We start from the raw sequence: 21,062 nt of genomic DNA on the forward strand, positions 1-21,062 counted from the left end.
GTGAGGAGGAGGAGGGAGGAAGCGAAGGCCAAGGGGTTGTGCAAGCCCCCGGCGTGGGAGTGAATCACTGCAGAAAGCAGGAAGGACTCGGGGAACGCTTCCCCTTTCCCACCCCGCTGCCCCCCCAAGGCCGGGGAGGGGGGGGGGGACAAAGGCCAGTGACATCCCTGACCCCCCCGCCCCGGCCCCCCGCGCTCTCGCCGTAGCCAACCCCGAGAGAAAGCAGTCGCTCCGTCAACTTGGAGGGGTTTTTCCTTCCTTTTTTTTTGTTGTTGTTGGTTTTTTGTTTTATATATAAAAAGAGACGTGGGGAAGGGGGGCAGGGAGCTGGCACAGCCCCCCCACCCCACCCCAGCCCCCCACGGTGGCTCTGGCGTGATACATTCGCGTGTGACGGGGTGAATACTGACAGAGGAGCAGCCCGGGGCGGGGGGCTGCGGGGACAGTGTCCGTCCGTCCGTCCATCCCGGATTTTTTTGGTTACGCCGTGACCAGCCTCCTCCAAACCCCCACCTTAGGCCGTGGTGAGCTGGGTGGGGGGCGGCCACAACACCCCCTGAGCCCTCACACCTTGTTGGGCGCGGCGCCGGGGCTGCCGGCGGTGCCGCCATCGCTGCCTTTCTTCTTGCGCAGGGTCTCCATCCAGCCGGCGCCGGGGCGGGCGGCGAAGCTGGAGAGGGCCGAGGAGCTGAGGCGCATGTTTTTGCCGGACATGATGAGTTCCCCGAAACCTTCTTGGTGGGAGAAGGCGTAGCCGGAGCGCCGCGAGCCCGTGCGGCCCACGCGCCGCATGCACCGGTGCTGAGCCTTCTGCTTCTTGCGTACCAGCTGGGTGTAACGCACCTGGGGACGGCACCAGAGAGGGGGTCAGGGACCCACAGAACCGCTTGTGGGGCAGGGACAGGGACAGGACCCCCCCCCCCGTGCCCGCTCGCCACGGCCAAACGCTCTCACCGTGTCCGAGAGTTGGGGTTTTAGGTCCAGCTTGAGGAAGCGAAAGGCCACGACGGGCATGATACAGACCACGGTGGTGAGGGCGATGGTCAGCCAGACCGTGGGCTGGGCCAGCGTGTTCTGGGCGTTCCCTGGGAGGGGGAAACACGAGTCCAGCGCCCTGCTGGGGTGGGGGGCAGTGTTCAGCACCCCCCCGGGACTCACCCACGAAGCGGAACTGGTTGGGGAACATCTGGAAGAGGCCGTCGCTGTGCATGGCGAAGAGGATGGCGAAGTAAACAGCCAGGCTGCCCCAGATGAAGAAGTGGTTGATGGCCGTCCAGAAGCCCGTGTCCAGCCCGATCTGGTGGAGAGGGGACAGAGGGAGGGCTCAGGGGACGGCTGTGGTGCTCTGAGTGTGACCACAGGGCAGGATGGGACCCAAACCTACGGCCGTGGTGCTCTGAGCGTGACCCCCAAGGCAGGATGGGACCCAAACCTTCACCCAGCTCAAGGGACGGCCGCAGTGCTCCAAGTGTGACCCCAGGGCAGGATGGGACCCAAACCTTCACCCAGCTCAAGGGACGGCCGCAGTGCTCCAAGTGTGACCCCAGGGCAGGATGGGACCCAAACCTTCACTCAGCTCAAGGGACGGCCGCAGTGCTCCAAGTGTGACCCCAGGGCAGGATGGGACCCAAACCTTCTCCCGGCTCAGGGGATGGCCGTGGTGCTCCAAGCGTGACCCCAGGGCAGGATGGGACCCAAACCTTCACCCAGCTCAAGGGACAGCCATGGTGCTCTGGGCGTGACCCCAGGGCAGGATGGGACCCAAACCTTCACCTGGCTCAGGGGACAGCCGCAGTGCTCCAAGCGTGACCCCAGGGCAGGATGGGACCCAAACCTTCACCTGGCTCAGGGGATGGCCATGGTGCTCCAAGTGTGACCCCAGGGCAGGATGGGACCCAAACCTTCACCCACCCTTTGTGCCAGAGGCGAGGGGCTGAGCAGCTGTGTCCCTACCTGCACGCTGACGACAATCACCAGGGAGGTGGCGACGGTGACGGCAAAGGACTGGTAGTCGGCCAGCTGGGCGCCGTCGTCGCGGGTGGCGTCGGCGAAGACGCCGTAAGGGATGAAGAACATGAGGACAGAGGTGTAGATGCCCTGGGCGATGCAGATGAAGAATTCTCGCTTGTTGAAGAGCAGGTTCAGCTGCCCGGGCTCGTAGAGCTTGGGGTACTCCATGCTCCGCTGCTCCGGCACGTCCTGGGGACACGGCGGGGGGCACTTTGGGCACCTCCCTCCAGCCCCGGGCAGGCACAGCGTGTTCGCTGGGGCTGGGCCAACCTCCACCACCACCCACGGAGGGACAAGGAGAGCCCAGGCCGGGCAGCCCTTCCTCCTGCAGAGTGGGCAACGAGGGGCCAGCTCCTCGCGCACCCAGGGACCCCCCCATCACCACCCCGTCATACCTGGTCGAAGATGCCCATGGCGAGCACGGGCAGCGAGGTGTAGACGATGTTGTACAGCGTGATGAAGTACTGGTCGTACACGGTCTGCAGGGAACGGGGTGCTCAGGGGGACGTGGGACCTGCCCGCCCCGTGTGCCAGCCGCCCCCCGCGTCCCCGTGCCCACAGCTGCAGGGACAGGAGAGCCGCCACCAACCCCCCGTGGGTGCCCTGTCCGAAGGGCTCCTTGCACCCACCACGCTGCCGCGCTCCGGAGGGATCCCAGGCTGTGCCTGCTGGCGCAGGATGAGGCCCCGCAGGGAGCCCAGGGACCAGGGCACGCTTCTGAGCAGAGCCCAAGCCCAAACGCGTGGAGCCGGCGCCGTACCTGCGCCGAGAAGCCGCAGAAGAAGCCAAACCAGAAGTGGACCATGGTGAAGGCGAAGTTCTTGTAGAAGAAGTAGCAGAGGAACTTGCACATGCGGAGGTAGGACCAGCGCCCGTGCACCAGGAGCAGGCGTTGCAGGAATTTAAACTGGGAGAAGGAGTAGTCGGAGGCCAGCACCGCCTGGATGCCCTCCTGCCCGCTGATGCCCACCCCGATGTGGGCGGCTGTGGAGGGAAGAGAGACATGGGGTGAGGAGGGATCTGCCAGGAGCACAGGGGACAGGGGGGTGGCACCCCCCAAGCGGGACCATGATCTTGCAGGGCACAGAGGGACGAGGACAGAGTGCAAGGGGGTCACCTGTCCCTCCCGCAGCTCCCCAGACCTCAGGACTTACTCTTGATCATGCTGACATCGTTGGCCCCGTCCCCGATGGCCAAGGTCACGGCTTTCTTGTACTTCTTCACCAGCTCCACCACCTGGGCCTTCTGCAAGGGCGTGACGCGGCAGCAGATGACGGCTTTGCAGGCGCACGCCGTCTCCAGGAACTCCACCTCCATGTCAGCCTCCAGCGCGTGGGCCTACGAGGAGAGCGGGGGGACAGTGGGGGACACGGCCCCCCCAGCCGGGCACGGTGCCCCGGCCAGCCCGGGTGCTCCCAGGTCCCTACCAGGCTGTGCCCGTTGACGACCAGGGCGTATTCGCCGGCGATGGCTTCCAGCACGGAGGTGAGCTTGGAGGAGAGTTTCTCCTGGTAGGAGAAGCCGTTGCCCACGGAGCGCGACGCGTCCATCATCTTCTCCCGGGCTTTCCTGAGGAGAGAGGGGTCAGAGGGCCCCGATTCGGGGCACTTCAGCACCCCCCAGCTCCCTGCCCCGTGCAGCCGTGCCCCACGCGTGTCCTCTGCCCTGTCCCCCGCCCCCTCACCTCAGCTCCTGTCGCACCTCCAGCACGGTGTGGCCCGTCACCACAAACACCTCCGTCATGTCGTCCGTCAGCATCTTGCAGGAGTAGCCGATGTTCACGGCCGTTTCTGGGGATGGGAAACCAGGGGTTGAGCCAGGGTCAGCTCAGAGTGAGGAGCATCTGTCCCACCACCCCCCCAGGCAGGGGGGATCCAGCCCATGAACGTCCTCACCTCCAGCCAGCCCAGACCCCCCCCACCCCAGCAATGCCTCACCCTGTTTGTCCCCCGTCAGCACCCAGATCTTGATGTTGGCCAGCGTCAGGATGGCGATGGTTTCAGGGACCCCCTGCTGCAGTTTGTCCTCGATGGCCGTGGCTCCCAGCAGCTGGGGGACCCAAACAAGCGGGAGGTCAGCAGGGGCTGCCCCCCACAGCCGCCTCCCACCCCTCAGTACCCCCCCCCAAGCCCACGTACCATCATGTCGTTCTCCACCTCGTTGTAGAGCCGGGCCAGGCGATCCTCGCGGGCGTCGGGGGCACCGCTGGCTTGGTGCAGCCGCTCAGACCAGTCCTCGTAGTAACTCTCCTCCAGGTCTTTATAGGCCAGCACCAGCGTCCGCAGCCCCTCGCCAGCGTATTCCTGCGAGCGGCCGGAGCTGGGTGTGCAGGCAGAGCCCGACGGCGTCCCCAGACCCTGACGGTCCTTCTGGGCAGCCCCTCTCCCCTTCCCAGCCCTGCCCCAGCTCACATTGAGGTGGTCGGTGGTGACGTTGGCCAGGTCCTGGTTGACGGGGTGCAGGCGTTCCAGCAGGATGGTGTCAGCACCTTTGCAGTACAGCCGGATCTTGCCCTCGGGGCTGCGGACTGCGGGGAGCAGGGAACACGCTGCCTGGCTCAGGGGGGCAGGAGCGAGTCCTGCTCCAGGCCCCAGCCGTGACCTCGCGATGCCTCCACGGTCACGGCACCATCTGCATGGGGCTGGTCCCCAGCACATCGCACCGAGCCCCACCGCGACCCTCCCAGCCCCACCGTGACCGTCCCAGCCCCACCGCGACCCTCCGAGCCCCATCACGACCCTCTCAGCCCCACCGTGACACTCCCAGACCCACCACGACCCTCTGAGCCCCATCACGATCCTCTGAGCCCCACTGTGACCCTCCGAGCCCCACTGTGACCCTCCAAGCCCCACCGTGACCCTCCCAGCCCCACCAGGACCCTCCCAGTTCCACCGTGACCCTCCGAGCCCCACCAGGACCCTCCCAGTTCCACCGTGACCCTCCCAGCCCCACCAGGAGCCTCCCAGCCCCACCACGACCCCCCCAGTTCCACCGTGACCCTTCCAGCCCCACCGTGACCCACCAAGCCCCACCAGGACCCTCCCAGCCTCACCATGAAGCTCCCAGCCCCACCGCGACCCTCCCAGCCCCACCAGGACCCTCCCAGCCCCACCACGACACTCTGAGCCCCACCACAACCCTCCCAGCCCCACCGCGACCCTCCAAGCCCCACCACGACCCTCTGTGCCCCATCACAATCCTCCGAGCCCCACAGTGACCCTCCCAGGCCTACCATGACCCTCCCAGCCCCACCACAACACTTCCAGTCCCACCACAACACTCCCAGTTCCACCGTGACCCTCTCAGCCCCACCACGACACTCCCAGCCCCACCAGGACCCTCCCAGCCCCACCAGGACCCTCCCATCCCCACCACGAGACTCCGAGCCCCACCACGAGACTCCGAGCCCCACCACGACCCTCCCAGCCCCACCACGACCCTCCCAGCCCCACCACGACCCTCCCAGCCCCACAGCCCCTGCGCCGCGCCCAGGACCTCACCGATGACGGACATGCGCTTGCGGATGTTGTTGAAGTCCAGGATGGCCAGCAGCTGGTAGGTGATGGCCCGACCCAACTCGTGCACCGTGATGGTCTTGGGCGTGCGGGACTGGAACACGAAGCCGAAGTTCCTGGCGGCCGTGACCAAGGCTCCCTCGTCCGGGGACTGAGCCTTGTAATAGAGCTCCCCTGGGGACAGGAGCGGGGGGTCAGGGCCAGCGCCGCGCCCCACGCCGTGCAGGGCCGGGTCCTGCTCTCCCGGCACCCACCTTCGCTCTTCTCCTCGGACATGACGGTGTGGCAGAGCGAGAGCAGGCGGAAGAACTCGTGCACGTGGGGGTCTCCCAGTTTGACAGCTTCCAGCAGGCTGGGGTCCCAGAACTGGAACTCTGGGTCCGCCAGCGGGTTGAAGGAGAAGTCGACCGGCTCCGGCCTCTGGCAGGGGCAGAGACGGGGTTATCACCCACTTGTGGCACGTGGCACAGCCAAGCACTGGCCCCGCGGCACCCTTACCTCTCCCAGCTCTGCCTTGTGCCCCAGCACGTCCTGCACGTCACCTGTGAAGCAGGACGCGGAGTTAACCAGGGCAGGGACCCACCGCTGCTGCCCCACCGGCACCCACGGCCAGCGGCAGCCCCACAGCGCTACGGCTGACCCCCCTCATCCCCCGGGTGCCCCAAAGGGTCTCCAGGAGGGGCCCTGGTGCCCTGCGCTCACCGTAGCTGTGCCCGTTCACCGAGCACTTGCTGAAGACCATGATGTTCTGGGTGAGGGTGCCGGTCTTGTCGGAGAAGATGTACTCCACCTGCCCCAGCTCCTCGTTGAGGGTGGTGGTCCGGGCCTCAGCCGGCGTCCGGCACTTGGCACAGTACATCTTCTTGTCCCAGTTGATGAAGTAGCTGTGTCCCAGGCGGATCACCTCCACGCTGCGGGGAGGGGACAGCCGGGTGTCACCGGGACAGGGCAGCACGCCTCTGCTGAGCCAGGCACACACACACATGCCCATCCCAGACCCCCTAAGCGCACCCCGGCACCCAGGGTCCCTCCCGCGCCCTTCCCCGGGGCTGGCCCGCACCCGCTCCTACCGACAGCCACCGCCAAGCCAGGGCTGGGGACACGGGGACCCCCTCGATGCTCCCTGGGTGTCTCACACACCTACACGGCCCAAACCCCCTCCCCGGCCCCCAGGGTAGATAGCAATGAGCTAATGGGAGGGGTGGGGGTGACACGTTCTTACCTCGGGGCTAAGGGTGACAGAACCCATGCTGGGGAACGAAAAGAGAGAGAAATTAAAAGAGAGAGAGAAAGGGACAGTGCAGGAGCCTGGGAGCTGCAGGAGGGCACAGCAAAATAACCAGCATGCAGCCAGGGCAGGGAGAGACGAGCAGCCAGACAGACACAGCCGGGGTGGGGGGAGCCCCGAGGGACCTGTGGGGTCGCAGGTCTTGGGGGTATCCCCAAGGGCAGACGTGGCCCATCCCCAGGAGAGCAGCCCGCGCCCACCCCACGCACACAGCTCTGCCCCTGGGTCTCCATCCCCGTCTCCCCTCCCCAGAGGACACCCCTAATTCCTGGTGCCTGCCCCTCGCGTGCCCCCCTCCCAGCCCCTCGGCCCCTGCCCTACCTCACGTAGAGGGAGATGGGCACCACAGTGTTGAGGATGATGATGTAGGACCAGAAGGAGAGGAAGCCGGAGAAGAAGGCACTGTGCACCCCCTCATCCCAAGGCAGGTAGATCTGGAAGCAGACGCCCACCTCGTGCTCCCAGATGGCGTTGCCGATGGCCAGGATCACCCCCATGCACACCAGGAACCCGAAGATCTGGGGAACAGGACAAGGCCATCAAGAACCAACCGGGCCCAAGCCGGGGCTCACCAGGACCTGCCTCCCACGTACCCAGAGCACCAGCGTGTTCATCAGCCGGTCAATGCTCGTCCGCTTGAACTTGGTGCGGCCGCTGTTCTGCATCAGCTTCGTGTCGGGCCCTGGGGAGAGGGAAGGGGGTCAGCGGGGCTCGTCCCCTCCGCGCAGCACCGCGCCGGCAGCCGTCCCGGCCCACCTGCGAAGATGACGAGGCCGAAGCACCACTCGGTGTTGCGCAGGACGCAGCCCCGCAGCAGCATGTTCTGGTTGCTCAGGGGGTACTTGTTCTCCTTCCAGTACAGAGTCCCCCCAAACTTGTCCAGCTTATTGTTGGGGGGTTCACAGATCACCTCGCCTGGGTGTAGAGGACGGCTCGGCTGTAACGTGCCTTCTCCACGTGCCCAGCTCCATCCCAGTGCTCCCAGTACCATCCCCAGCTCCCCAGAGATCTGCTTCAAGCCACGGGACCACAACACCGCGTGGATGGTCCCGGTCTCTCCAGGGTGATGGAGAAGGAAGCCCAAGGGCTGCCCCATCGCAGGGGACCGGTCGCAGGCACTCACCATCAAACCGAGCCAGCTTGCTGGTGTCACCCAGCTCCGAGGTGACGGGGATGGCCTGGCGCACCTTCGTGTTGGTCTCTCTGAGGACAAGGAGGCACCGCGCGGGGTTAGCGACAGCCTGGCAGGGAGGGCCTTCGTGGGCGCTCCCCGGTTTCGGGTCCCTGCCACCCCGCAGCCCCGTCTCGCTCCTGCCACCCGAGGCCACGGGGACGCGGGCTGGGGCCACCTACCCGTCCAGCTCCGCGGTCTCTATGTAGCACAACCCATGGGGTTCGCTGCTGGAGAGGAGGAGGAGGTCAGCCTGCCGGGAGAGACACGTGAAGGGTTGTGCTGACACCGGGGGTCCCCTACGCCTGCCCCAGGGGACAGCAGGGTCTCCGGAGCCCCGTGTCCTCAGCACGGGGCCTGGACACCATCACCTGAAGTGCCCACATCAGCCAAATCCCCAGAGCTCAAACACAGCTCAAACCTAAACGCAACCTCCAGGCTGGAACGTCCCCAGTGTCTCCACCCCAGGAGGTGCCGGAGGAGCACAGAAGCAGAGCGGGCGCAGCACCGCGCTGGGCTGCTGTCCCCGTGCCCGTCTCGGGGCCACACTCACCGCCACAAACTGGTTGTTCTCCAGCTTGATGATGTCTCCCACACGCACGTTCATCCACTGCTCCTGCCGGAGGCTGCGGAGGGACAGCGGAGTGGAGCGAGGCAGGAGCTGGCAGCGTCGCGTCTCCCCCGCCCCACTGCGCTCTGCCCCTGCCCACAGCCCCACGCCGCGCCTCGCAGGACCCCACGTCCCCTCCCCAGCCGCCCTGTCCCCGTCGGACACTCACGCTCCGCCGATCAGCACCTGAGACTGCCGGTTGTTCACCTGGTTGTCGCTTTTATGGCGGAACTGGGTGGGGAGGGGAAGAGACAGCAGTGTCAGCCCCTCTCCCATAGCCCCCCCAGGCACCACACACCCTCACCGGGGTCACAGCCCCGTGCCCAGCCCCAAATCCCCGTGCCCAGCTGATAGTGGGCAGCCAGCCCGGGTAGAGGGGCACGTGGGGGAACCACTCACATAGTCGTCGGTGGCATCTTTGACAGCTGTGATGCTTAAAACAAGAACCAAAGGCACGATGGTGGTGAACCAGGAGAGCGAAGAGACCTGTGGGATCAGCTGGGGACAGAGAACGGGCGTTACAGGGGACCAGGACAGCCCCAGGAACACACTACCCCTGCCCAAGGGTGCCAAACCCACTGCTCCCGGGAGGCAGGAGGTGCCCTGGGCCCTGCCAGCTGCCCAGGCAGGGAAGGATGGTGTGTGGGGGGGACCCTGGCTGCCTCCCCAGGCCCCCCAGGGCTCACCTGCAGGATGAGGAGGAAGAGGAAATAAGTGTTGGCCACTTCCTGGAACTGCTCGAAGAGGTTGACGGGCAGGAAAGTGACGATGTTGTACTTGGAGGTCTTGATGCAGTTGCTCTGGGGACAGACGGGGCGAGAAGGGGGGGTCACAAGTTGCTGAGGCCCTGGGACCCCCCCCCCCAGCATCACTGGGGGCAGCTCACCCTAATTTGGCTCTGGACATCCTGGACCTCCAGCAGCTTCCTCGAGAAGCCCATTCCTCCGCCTCGGTTGCCAGCCGGTCCCCAGGGACCAGCATCCTCCAGCAGCAAGTGGCCCCCCACAAGGGTCACCCCAGCCCAGACGCCCTGTCCCCCCCCCACCACAGCGAGGCCAAGGCAGAGCCTGGTCTGGAGCAGCCAGAAACAAGCCCCAGCGTGAAGGGGGAGGCCAAGGTGAGCCGTGTCCCCCCCTCAGCAGCTCCAGAAGCTCGTTAATTAGCCACAGAACCGCATCAGGGGGAGCAGGCGGGGGTACAGGCAGAGCTGGGGGGGTTTGGGGGGGTGCATCCCCCTCCATGGCAGCTCACCGTGCCCCCCGCCAGCCGCCCCAGCCCCGGGGCTCTGTCAGCCCAATTTTCTCAGGGACAAACATCTATTTTTAGCCATAACCAACCCCCCCAACTCCGCTGACCCAGGGGGTGACACAGGCCCCAGCCCCCCCCCAAACCTCCCTGAGCCGGGGGGGGCGGGACACGAGACCCCCGAGGGATGGGGTTTGCCCACCCCCACTCACCGCGTACTGGAACTTCTCGTTGTACTCCCGCGCGTTGGCTCGCAGCCGCCGCTCCTCCTCTGCAACACAGCGCCCGTCAGCCTCGCCCCCCTGCGCCCCCAGACCCCCCCGCATCCCCCGAACCCCCCCTGCGCCCCCAGACCCCCCTGCATCCCCCGAACCCCTCCTGCGCCCCCAGACCCCTTCTCTGTGCCCCAGACCCCCCCCTGCACCCCCAGACCCCCCTCTGTGCCCCCAGACCTCCCCTCTGCACCCCCAGACCCCCCTCTGTGCCCCCAGACCCCCCCCTGCACCCCCAGACCCCCCCTCTGTGCCCCCAGACCCCCCTCTGCGCCCCCAGACCCCCCCTGCACTCCCAGACCCCCCCTCTGTGCCCCCAGATCCCCCTCTGCACCCCCAGATCCCACCTCTGCACCCCCAGACTTCCCCTCTTCACCCCCAGACCCCCCCCACGCCCCCAGACCTCCCCTCTGCACCCCCAGATCCCCCTCTGCACCCCCAGACCCCACCTCTGCACCCCCAGACCCACCCTCTGTGCCCCCAGACCCCCCTCTGCGTCCCCCGACCTCCCCCCTGCACCCTCAGACCCCACCCTGTGCCCCCAGACCCCCCCCCTGCACCCTGCAGCCACCCAGCCCTGCTCCCCTACACCCCAAAAGCCCCCCAAGCAAGCGCAGGAGCCCCAGACTCGCAGGGGACCAGCGAAGCCCCCCCCGAGCTGTGGCCCTGTGCTCCCCCCACGCCAGGACCTGCACCCCTGCACCCTCAGCCCTCTTCTTCTGCACCCCCAGACCCCCAGCCCTGGGTATCAGCACCCCCAGACCTCTCCAACTCTGCACCCCCAGACCCCCCCACTCTGGATATCTGCACCCCCAGACTCCTCCAGCCCCAGACCCCCAGCCCTGGCTATCTGCACCCGCAGACTCCTCCAGCCCTGTAGCCCCAGACCCTTTCAGCCCAGAACCCCCAGATCCTGCACCCCCAGACCCCCAGCCCTGTTTAGCTGCACCCCCAGACCCCCAGCCCTGTTTAGCTGCACCCCAGACCCCTCCAGCCCTGCACCCCCAGACCCCCAGCCCAGAACCCCCAGAGGATCCTGCACCCCAGTCTTCCTTATCCACACTCCCAGACCCAGTCCTGGCTATCTGCACTCCCAGACCCCTCCAGCCCTGCACCCCCAGCCCTGGATATCTGCACCGCAGACCCACAGACCCCTCCAGCCCTGTACCCCCAGACCCCCAGCCCAGAACCCCCAGATCCTGCACTCCCAGGCCCCCAGCCCTACTTAGCAGCACCCCCAGACCCCCAGCCCTGGATATCTGCACCCCCAGACTCCTCCAGCCCCATACCCCCAGACCCCCAGCCCAGAACCCCCAGATCCTGCACTCCCAGGCCCCCAGCCCTACTTAGCTGCACCCCCAGACCCCCAGCCCTGGATATCTGCACCCCAGACCCCTCCAGCCCTGTACCCCCAGACCCCCAGCCCAGAACCCCCAGGGGATCCTGCACCCCAGTCTTGCTTATCCACACGCCCAGACCCCCAGCCCTGGATATTGGCACCCCAGACCCCTCCAGCCCTGTATCCCCAGATCCTTCCAGCCCAGAGCCCCCAGATCCTGCACCCCCAGCCCTGGCTATCTGCACCCCCAGACCCCCAGACCCCTCCAGCTCAGAACCCCCAGACCCCTCCAGCCCTGCACCCCCAGACCCCCAGCTCAGAACCCCCAGGGGATCCTGCACCCCAGTCTTGCTTATCCACACCCCGAGACCCCCAGCCCTGGATATTGGCATCCCCAGACCCACAGACCCCTCCAGCCCTGTACCCCCAGACCCCCAGCCCAGAACCCCCAGATCCTGCACCCCAGTCTTGCTTATCCACACCCCCAGACCCCCAGTCCTGGATATTGGCACCCCCAGACCCCTCTAACCCTGTACCCCCAGACCCAGACCCTTCCAGCCCAGAACCCCCAGATCCTGCACCCCCAGGCCCCCAGCCCTCCTTAGCTGCACCCCCAGACCCACAGATCCCTCCAGCCCTGCACCCCCAACCCTGGCTATCTGCACCCCAGACCCCTCCAGCCCTGCACCCCCAGACCCCCAGCCCAGAACCCCCAGAGGATCCTGCACCCCAGTCTTCCTTATCCACACCCCCAGACCCCCAGCCCTGGCTATCTGCACCCCCAGACCCCTCCAGCCCTGCACCCCCAGCCCTGGATATCTGCACCGCAGACCCACAGACCCCTCCAGCCCTGTACCCCCAGACCCCCAGCCCAGAACCTCCAGATCCTGCACTCCCAGGCCCCCAGCCCTGCTTAGCTGCACCCCAGACCCCCAGACCTCCAGCCCTGGATATCTGCACCTCCAGATCCCTCCAACCCCGTACCCCCAGACCCCCAGACCAGAACCCCCAGATCCTGCACCCCAGTCTTGCTTATCCACATCCCCAGACCCCTCCAGCCCTGGCTATCTGCACCCCCAGACCCTTCCAGCCCTGTACCCCCAGATCCTGCACCCCCAGACCCCTACAGCCCTGCACCCCCAGACCCCCACCCCTGGATATCTGCACCCCCAGACCCCTCCAGCCCTGCACCCCAGACCCCCAGCCCTGCACCCCCAGATCCTGCGCCCCCAGCCCCGACTATCTGCACCCCCAGAGCCCCAGACCCCAGCCCGCCCCCCCCCGGCCCCCGCCGGGCCCTGGCCCGGACCCACCCGTCCACCCGGGGCCCTGGACCCGCTGCCACTTCACGGGCATCTCCGGGGGCACCGTCAGGGCTGCGGGGCCGCGGCTCGTCCCGCTGCCGCCATCCCGCGCTGTCCGGTGCCCCGGGGCCCTCCCGCCCCGCCGCGTTACTATAGCAACCACCGCTCCGGGGCCTACCGGGGCCTACCGGGGCCTGCACCGGGCCCCCCGCCCCGCTCACCTGGGGCCCGGCGGGCCGCGCACCGCTCCATGGCCGGCGGCCCCGCAGCCCATGGGGAACGGGCGGGCGGCCGGGGCCGGGGCCGCTGCCGGGGCCGTCACGGCCCCGCTCCCGTTGCCGCTGCCGCCGCCGCCGCCTCAACGCCCCATGGCCGCGGCGGCGCCGGTCGGCGGCGGAAGTGATGGGGCGGGGGGGGGCGACCGAGCGCTGCCCCCGGGGGGCGGGGGGGGCGGTATCGAGGGGTCCCGGGGAGCCGGGGAGGGGGGCGGAGCAGTCCCGGGGGCTACCGAGTGGTACCGGGGGGGGTGGCCCAGAGTACAAGCCCGGGGGTCCTGGGCAGCGGGGCAGCCCCCGGGGGTCCCGGGGAGCCGGGAAGGGGCTACCGGGGGGCAGGGGCAGCCCCCGGGTGTCCCGGGCAGCCAGGAGGGAGGTAGTGGGGGGCCGGGGAGAGTCCTGGGGGGGGCGGTGGCAGCCCCCGGGGGTACCAGGGGCAGCCTCGGGGATCCCAGGGACAACCCCAGGGGGTCCCAGGGAGCCGGGGAAGGGTCCTGGGGGGGCCAGAGGCAGCCCCCAAGGGGTACCGGGGAGCCGGGGGGGGTCTTGGGGAGCCTCAGGGGGGTCCTGGAGAGACAGAGGCATCCCCAAGGGGTACCACGGGCAGTCTTGGGGGTCCTGGGGACAACTCGAGGGGGCTGAGGGCAGTCCTGGGGGGCCAGAGGCAGTCCTGGGGGGCCAGAGGCAGTCCCGGGGGTCCTGGGGAGCCTCAGGGGGGTCCCGGGGGAGCCAGAGGCAGCCCCCTGGGGGTACCAGGGGCAGCACGGGGGTCCCGGGGACAGCCCTGGGGTGTCCCAAGGGTGCAACCCCCGCCCCTCTCCAGCAGCACATCCCCCCCCCAGGCCGGGGTCCCCCGCAGCCAGGCCTGGCTGGCTCTGTCCCTCCCCGGGGGGCTGCTGCCTCCCCACCATGACCAGACACACAAGTCACCCCACAGCCTTAGAGCTCGTTTAATGGTGTGACGGGGGCTGCGGGGGGGACTGTGCCGCCGGGGCAGTGGGGGGGTCCCTGGTGTCGCTTCTTCTGGGGCAGTGTCCCCCCGGCATCCTTCTTCCCAGGTGACATCTCGGTGTCTGGGGCCATGGCGACGTTGACGAGGACCAGGGAGTTCTGCCCGTCGCAGGGGTCGTCTTCCTCCGCCGGGTGGTGGAAAGCCACGAGGAGCTGGTAAAGGGCCGAGCCCACGGCGGCCCCCAGCAGTGGTGCCACCACCGGCACCCACCACCAGCCGTTGCCCCTGCTGGGGACAGGGCACAGTTGGCAGGGAGTCACCCCTGCGACCCCCCCCACCTCACCCCCTTCCCTCTACCCACCTGAAAACCTCCGCGCCCCAACCCGCCACGTAGGTGAAGAGCCGGGGCCCGAAATCCCGCGCGGGGTTCATGGGGCAGCCGCAGTTGGAGCCCATGGAGACCCCGAGGGAGAGCACCAGCAGGGCCACGGCCACCGGCTCCAGGCCCTTGGGGACACCCTTGTTGCGGGTGTCCAGGATGGCCAAGATGCCCAAGATCAGCATCGCCGTGGCCATCACCTGCAGGGGCGGCACAGCAGCTCAGCGCCGTGGGGACCAGCACCGCCGGAGAGGTCCAGGGCGGGGAGCCAACACCAGCACCCACCTGGTCTAAGAAGCCGTTGGAGATGGAGAGGTAGTCAGCAGGGTAGGTGGCAAAGATGGAGGCGGTTTCCCGGGGGCCAGAGACGGCGAGGGTCCCGTTGCCGTAGTGCCGGATGGCATCTGTGGAGCAGAGGCAGAGCCCGGGGCCGTGAGCCCGGCCACCCCAGCTCAGCCACAGTGGTCCCCCGCCGGGCACCCACCCACCTCCCGGTACCGTAGTAGAGGGCATAGACGGCGCCAGCGGCGACAAACGCTGCCGCGGTCTGCAGGGCCACGAAGATGGGAAACTTCCACCAAGGAAACTGCTCCAGCAAGCACATGGCGAGGGAGAAAGCCGGGTTGAGGTGGGCGCCTACAACGGAGCCAGGAGAGGGGCTGGGAGCGGAGGGTCCGGGAGGATCCGGAGCTGGGGGACGGAGGGAGCTGGGACCCCTTCCCCAGCCTCACCAGAGACTCCCCCCGCCGTGTAGATGGCCACCATGACGGCCAGGGCGCCCGCCAGGTAGGCGGTGAGGATGTTCCCCTTCGTCCCGGAGCTGGTGACCATCTGTGCCGAGCCGCTCAGGGTGATCAGCTGCAGAAGAGGGACACGGCTCCACCGCGGGCACCTCACCGAGCCTCCCCCCTGCTCCCCATGGGCTCCCCACCACGCTGCAGCCGCTGGTGGAACTAGCCCCGATGCCAGGTGAAGGGCAGCGAGGTGAGGGCTGCGGCGGTGCCGTCTCCGTGGTTTTGCTCCCCCATCCCCTGGCCTCCAGCTTTGGGCGTTGGATGGGGACAGGCAGGGAGGCGGTTACTGGTTTCGCTCATGGTTTTGAGGGTAAGGTCAATAAATTATCAGCAATGAAGTCATCTGTTTTCCCGGGGAGACGAGGGGGACACGTGGCTACTGTGTCACCATTCGTCACCGCGGGGATGCAGCCCAGATGTCAAGCGCGGCTCCGGAGCCCCAACCTTTGGCTGCTCCAGGGCGGGAGGCGTCAAGGCGATGCGCTGCCCAGCGCCGCTCCCTCCGGCACCACGCGGCAGCGCCTGTGCCCTTATCGCGCCGGAGCCGCAGGGTGAACCACGCCGCGGGAACAGGGTCCAAGTGGGAGGTCGGGTGGTGCCGGGTCACTCGGTGAAGTGTGGCGCAGCCCCAAACCTCCCTCAGCCCCGGCGAGGAACGGGCAGGGGAGCCCGGGGACCCCCCGGCGCCTGCCACCGCCCCACGCTCAGCCCCGGCCCACCCGCGTGCCCCACTCACGATGAGCACGAAGACGGCCAGCAGCTCAGCCAGGCACTCCCGCGCCAGCCGGTTCTGGATGCGGAGCAGAGCCCGGGCCCTCGTCAAGAAGGAAGCGGTGCCCATGGGGCCGGCCGGGAACGGGCAGCGGCTAAAAGTGGCATCGGTGGCTCCTTCCCGACGTGAATTTATGAGCCCCGGGGTTGCCGTGGGTGATAACACGCAGACTTTAAACCAATCAGGGCCACACCACAGGGAGACGCCGGGCAGGGACCAGAGTCCCGCGTGGGGCCGGGGACAGCGGGCGCCTCGTGACGACGGTGTCACCCGGTAGGGCCAGGCTTGGCGGGAGCCCCCCGAGGAACCGAGACCTCGCTCCGGTGAGCCGGCATGGCCGTTTCCCCTCCGGGGACACCCTGCTTTTCCCTGCCAGATCCCTTATCCAAGCCGCAACCGCAGGCAGGGCTAATGAAGAGGCCTTGGAAAGGCTCCCGGGATGGGCCCTCGAGAGCGGCCCCGGGGAGGTGTTAGCGCAGCTCCGGGCAGGGAAACGCGAGAGGGAGGTGGGCAGGGAGCAGCGTGGGCACCGGGCCAGGGCAGAGGAGCACGGCGGCTGCCTGCGCCCGTGGGGCAGCACCCAGGAGCCGCCCCGCAGGTCCCTGCCTCTGAATCGGGGAGGTTCCAGCCCAAAGGAGCCTGGCAGGTTGCCGTTTGCATAAATAGACTTTATTGCTCTGTACACGCATGCACGCACATGCTCGCCCCCCACGGGGGTCTCCGCAGCACCCCGGAAGGTGGGCAGCCCCCAGCTCCCAGCAGGATCCGACCCACCTGCAACAAAAAGAGGGGTAAGAAGAGGCTGCTGCCCATCGCCCACCCTGGATGGAGCCAGCAGCCCCGGCCCCCACGCCGGCGTCTGTCCCCACAGCCCTGGGAAGCCCCGGGGTCCCCCCCACCCTGCACCCATCACACATACGGGGTGCTCAGCCAAGGCGGGGGGGGGCACAGCTACCAGCTCGAGAACCAGCGTCGGAAGAAGCTGCCCAGCGCGGACGAGGGGTTGCTCAGGTTGGGAGCGCGGAGCTCGTCTTGCTGCGGCCACGTGCCCGCGAACTGCGCCAGCTCCCCTGGGAGAGCAGGGAGAGCTGGCTCGGGGGGGGGCCCTGCCCACTCCCCTCACCCCCCTCAGCGCCCCACTCACGGTCATCCATGTTGACCACCTCCTCCCGATAGTCCTTGCTCTGCCCGTCCTCCTTGGTGGTGGTGATGAAGGCCTGGTCCCCCCTCCGGCGCGTCACCGTGGTCTCCCGGCGGCCCTGGCTATCCTGCACGGTCCGGTGCTCCTCCACCGCCTGCGCACAGCACCGAGCCCTGAGCCACGCCACCACCCCAACGGCGTCACCCCATCGCTGTGCCCGCAGGGGACACTTACCCCGTCAGGGAGAGTCACTTTGGTGACAGAGACGCTCTGGAAGTAAGAGCGGGACTTGGGCTCGTCGGGTCTCAGGATGGTCCCCAGCCCCGCGGAGGAGACTTGGGAGTCCAGGTCTGCGGGGGAGACATGAGACGGTGACAGTGGCACGGGGACGTGCCCCAACGGCTGCGGTGGCGTGGGCAGGGAGAGCAGGGAAGGCAGAGACCCCGCGGCCCCGCTCCTGGCACCCACCTTGGTCTTCCTTGAGGCCAGGAGGAGCCGGGTGAGCGTCTTCCAGCTGCAAGGCAAAGAGCCACGCGCCGGTGACGGGGAGGCAAAGCGTGTCACCGCGACGGCAGGCTGCCACCGCCGAGCCCGCGGGAGGCAGAGCCCTCACCCACCCCCAGGAAGGGTCTCCAGGGCCGGGCAGGGTCGTTGGCACCCTCGGGGGATGCGCTCGGAGCGGGGCTGTCCGGCTCCTTCAGCATCGAGTCCCGCAGCGGCCGCCCCTCGCCGGGGCCGGGCACGGGGGGCTCTGGGGAGCACAAGGGGGGTCGGGTGAGGCCGGGCAGCCCCAGGGGCTCAGGGGCTCAGTGTCCCCCGGGGTAGCCCCTTCCCATCCCCACCGAAGGGCTGCGGGGGCCCGGCCCAGGCCCCCCCGAAGACACCCAGGAGGTCGCCGATGTCCTGGAACAGCCCCTCGAAGGCACCGCGGGACCCGCCGGGGCTGAAGCCGAAGCTGAAGGCGAAATCCTGGGGGGGCTGCATCAGGGACGGGCCGTCACCATCCTCATCCTCCTCGTCCTCCTCGTCCCACGCTGTGCCGCCGAAAAGCGGGTCCCGGGGCCTGTGGGACGGCGGCGCTGAGAGACACCCAAGCCCGGAGCAACCAGGGGCCGGGAGGTAACAGAAGGCTGGGGCGGGGAACCGGGACAGGGCCTGGGGGACACGGGGGGCAACCGGGGAAACCGGGACAGGGGCTGGGGGTGCACGGGGGGCAACCGGGGGAACCGGGACAGGGGCTGGAGGGCACGGGGGGCAACCGGAACAGGGGTTGGGGGGCACAGGGGGCAACCGGGGGAACTGGGCCAGGGCCTGGAGGGTACGGGGGGCAACCGGGGGAACTGGGCCAGGGCCTGGAGGGTACGGGGGGCAACCGGGGGAACGGGGCCGGGGTCTGCGCCAGGGGGCCAGGGCCGGGCCGGGGGCGGGTACCGCTACCTGCACCGCCCCGGGAACCCGAAGAATCCCCGAAAAGCGTCATAAAAGCTCATCGCGCTCCGCCGGCCCGCCGCTGCCCCGGTAGCGCTGCCGTAAAGCGCCGGGGTCGCGCTGCCGTAAAGCGCCGCCGGGTGTCGCGAGGCGCCGCGGCGTCTCCGCGGGGTCCAGCCCGGTCCCGGTCCCGGGGCTCAGGGCCCGTCCCCGGGGCCCTGTGTCCCCCCCCGCGCTCTGCACAGGCCGGAGCCTTCCCCCACCTGCCCGGGGCGGCTCCGGGGCCTCTCGCTGCGGCCCCGCGTCACCCAAGGGCAGAGCCGTGTGCCCGGGGGGTCCCTCCTCGGGGCCGGGAGCGGGGGGGGCTGCCGGGGGACACCACCGTCGCGGGGGACTAACGGAGAAGGGCCGGGGGTGGGGGGCACCGAGCTCGATCCTGCACTGTCCGGGTGTCCCACATCCCCTCCAGGTGCCTGGTCTTTCCCTGTGCCCCCCAGTCCATCCCACACCCCTCCTGCTCCTCCACCGGGACCCCAGCTTTGCCCCCAGCCCCGAGGCAGGGACCCCCCCCAAACCCCCAGCCCCCAAAGCACAGGGCCCGAAGGTGGCTCAGCACCCTCTGCCGGGGCACCCATGGGTCCTGTTCCCCCTCCCCTGTGCTGGGGACCCCCCCTCCTGGGACAGGCCCTCATGGAGAGCACCCCAACCTCAGAGGGGGGGGCACAGACAGCAACAAGGCACAGAAATGGAGGGTGGGGGGTCCCTGGCTCTGAGGGACAGGGAGAGGATGGTGACAGTGTCCCCATGCCCAGCGCTGCAGCTTGGAAAGGAAAAAAAAAATACACAAAAAGGGGAAAAAAAAGGGGAGGGTGGGGTGGGGGGGAAGCGTTCCTGTCCCCTGCGCCAAAAATAGGGTCGGTATTAAAAAATACACACATGACTTTGGGATCTTTATTCTCCTTTAGTAAATCACCCGCACGGGGACTTCAGTTGAAGTGACCAGTTTGAACTGAAAAATACAAGATCTGGACCCGCATAGAAAAAAAAAAAGACCAAAAAAAATAAACCCAAACGGAAAGCAGAAGATACTTACAGCGTGCAAAGGGGGGGGCAGGACCTGCGCTGGGGGCGAAAATAAGAGGGGTGGGGGCCTCCGGGGCTCCTCTGGGGCAGAGGGTGGGCGAGGAAATGAGAGGACTAGAGGACGGCGTGGGGTTTTTGTTTTTATATACAAGACACATTTATATCCATTAAATTTAGAACACGGTACAAAAAAAAAAAAACCAAAAAAAAAACCACTTCAACTAATTCATCTTACAATGCTGTTTCATATCAATTACTGTTCTTATTTTCTAATAATAAGGGGGCGGGGGGTTTGCTGTAGGCGACTCGCAGCTTCCACTCCTTTGGATCCGAGAGGGTTGTGGGGCAGCAGGAGGTGGAAGGAGAGGGGGGAGAGGGAAGAAAGGAGTCAAAACCAAAAAAAAGGCCCCTACGGCAAACGGTTCATAATCTGAATGCAGAGAGAGGGGGCGGGGGGGGGAATAAAAGGGGGGGAAAAAAAAAAAAGAGAGAGAAAAAAATACAAATTCTATATTACATACAACAGGAAAGGTGGCTGAAAGACAGAGAAGGCAGAGCCGGCGGCTCGCCCTGCCCTGCCCGGGGGCTGCGGGGCGCGGGGGCTGCCCCACAGCAGGACGTTTCTCCTCCCCGGGATCCTTCGGCGTCGGGTTCGTTACGATTCTTTTTCCGGAAGCAAAGTGGTGGGCGAAGGCGGCCCCGGCCTCAGTTGGCGCCCCAGCTGTAGCTGTTGTAGGCAGACTTGTTGGCCTGGGATTTCTGGGGGATGGAGCTGCCTTGGCTGCGCTGCCCGGAGCCGCTCTGCGGGGAGGGAGGGGGGGGAGAAGGAGGTGGTTATGGCGGGGGAACCGGTGCCACCGTCCCCGGGGTGCCAACCCGGGCCTGCTCCGCAGGGCGACGCTGGCGTCACCGCAGGATGGCTCTGGCCTGGGGCTGCGGGCTACGGCTCCTTGGTGCTGGCCCAACGCAAGCTCGCTGGGGCCACGGGCTACCTCCTGCACCGAGCAGCCGGCCGGTGGCCCTCACGCCACGCTGGCTGCTGCCCCAAGCAGCCACAGGACCCTCCCTCCAAGCCCAGCACCGTGGGCACTGGGGGGGCTGCCACGCGGCAGGGAGGGGGGGGAAAGGGGGGGGGAAGGGTCGAGCAGGGGGGTGTGTGTCTGTGCGCGCGGGTGTGTGTGTGTGCACATACTGCCTGGGGGCCTCTCTCCTTGCCTGGTGGGGCCACGGGGGGTGGGGGGGTGGGGGGGGAGAAGGAAGGGGCTACCGTGAGCCTGGGGGGCCTTAGGGGCAGGGGGGAGACCCCAGGGCAAGTGCAATGCATTATCAGAGAGGTTCATTACCTGGTCTTCCTGCTGGCGTTGGCAGCACAGTATCATCTGCAAATATGGAAGCTGTTGCAGTACCAGGATATGTAAAAATAAAGGGACAAACTATGACAATAGAAATCCACGGTTAGACCTGAAAGCTACGTGGGGGGTCGT

At 67.6% G+C, this 21,062-nt stretch overlaps 4 protein-coding genes across 21 annotated transcripts in view; all 4 read right to left on the reverse strand.

The window, feature by feature from the left end:
* Positions 1–205: 205 nt before the first annotated feature.
* Positions 206–13,052, reverse strand: ATP8B2 (ATPase phospholipid transporting 8B2). 4 transcript variants are annotated; one of them, XM_068414390.1, is made up of 28 exons: positions 12,976–13,052; positions 10,052–10,110; positions 9,281–9,394; positions 8,994–9,092; positions 8,764–8,825; positions 8,538–8,610; positions 8,167–8,237; positions 7,937–8,016; positions 7,570–7,728; positions 7,407–7,495; positions 7,135–7,331; positions 6,740–6,775; positions 6,228–6,436; positions 6,024–6,067; positions 5,780–5,945; positions 5,511–5,699; positions 4,422–4,537; positions 4,149–4,313; positions 3,948–4,059; positions 3,695–3,800; positions 3,438–3,579; positions 3,165–3,348; positions 2,771–2,994; positions 2,406–2,489; positions 1,954–2,199; positions 1,159–1,297; positions 955–1,085; positions 206–843 (listed from the first exon to the last, which is right to left on the reverse strand). In XM_068414390.1, the coding sequence occupies exons 1-28, from the start codon at positions 13,004–13,006 to the stop codon at positions 565–567; spliced, it is 3,606 nt and encodes a 1,201-aa protein (XP_068270491.1). In that variant the 5' UTR covers positions 13,007–13,052; the 3' UTR covers positions 206–564. The 4 variants fall into 4 exon arrangements, with proteins under 4 accessions (XP_068270491.1, XP_068270489.1, XP_068270492.1 ...); XM_068414388.1 differs by lacking the exon at positions 6,740–6,775; XM_068414391.1 differs by lacking the exons at positions 6,740–6,775; positions 12,976–13,052 and adding an exon at positions 12,764–12,844.
* A 916-nt stretch (positions 13,053–13,968) lies between these two features.
* AQP10 (aquaporin 10) lies at positions 13,969–15,995 on the reverse strand. Its single transcript, XM_068415119.1, has 6 exons — positions 15,891–15,995; positions 15,092–15,218; positions 14,859–14,996; positions 14,646–14,764; positions 14,343–14,560; positions 13,969–14,269 (listed from the first exon to the last, which is right to left on the reverse strand). Exons 1-6 carry the CDS (start codon positions 15,993–15,995, stop codon positions 13,969–13,971), a joined length of 1,008 nt encoding a protein of 335 aa, XP_068271220.1.
* Positions 15,996–16,573: 578 nt separating this feature from the next.
* Positions 16,574–18,613, reverse strand: HAX1 (HCLS1 associated protein X-1). The gene is made up of 8 exons (XM_068414952.1): positions 18,505–18,613; positions 17,910–18,130; positions 17,685–17,818; positions 17,536–17,581; positions 17,302–17,417; positions 17,071–17,221; positions 16,846–16,996; positions 16,574–16,700 (listed from the first exon to the last, which is right to left on the reverse strand). Exons 1-7 carry the CDS (start codon positions 18,555–18,557, stop codon positions 16,878–16,880), a joined length of 840 nt encoding a protein of 279 aa, XP_068271053.1. The 5' UTR covers positions 18,558–18,613; the 3' UTR covers positions 16,574–16,700; positions 16,846–16,877.
* Positions 18,614–20,073: 1,460 nt separating this feature from the next.
* The window catches only part of UBAP2L (ubiquitin associated protein 2 like), a 32,164-nt gene continuing 31,175 nt past the window's right edge, over positions 20,074–21,062 (reverse strand). For 9 of the 15 annotated variants that reach the window (XM_068414330.1, XM_068414324.1, XM_068414323.1 and 6 more), the window contains 2 exons: positions 20,922–20,972; positions 20,074–20,379 (listed from right to left, as the gene is read on the reverse strand). In XM_068414330.1, the coding sequence (XP_068270431.1) occupies positions 20,284–20,379; positions 20,922–20,972 (147 nt within the window). In that variant the 3' untranslated portion in view covers positions 20,074–20,283. The remainder of the gene's footprint in view (positions 20,380–20,921; positions 20,973–21,062) is intronic. The other 6 variants (XM_068414333.1, XM_068414329.1, XM_068414331.1 and 3 more) reach the window with 2 other exon arrangements.

This window comes from Nyctibius grandis, chromosome 17, assembly GCF_013368605.1.
Source record: "Nyctibius grandis isolate bNycGra1 chromosome 17, bNycGra1.pri, whole genome shotgun sequence".
Taxonomy (NCBI): Eukaryota; Metazoa; Chordata; class Aves; order Nyctibiiformes; family Nyctibiidae; genus Nyctibius; species Nyctibius grandis.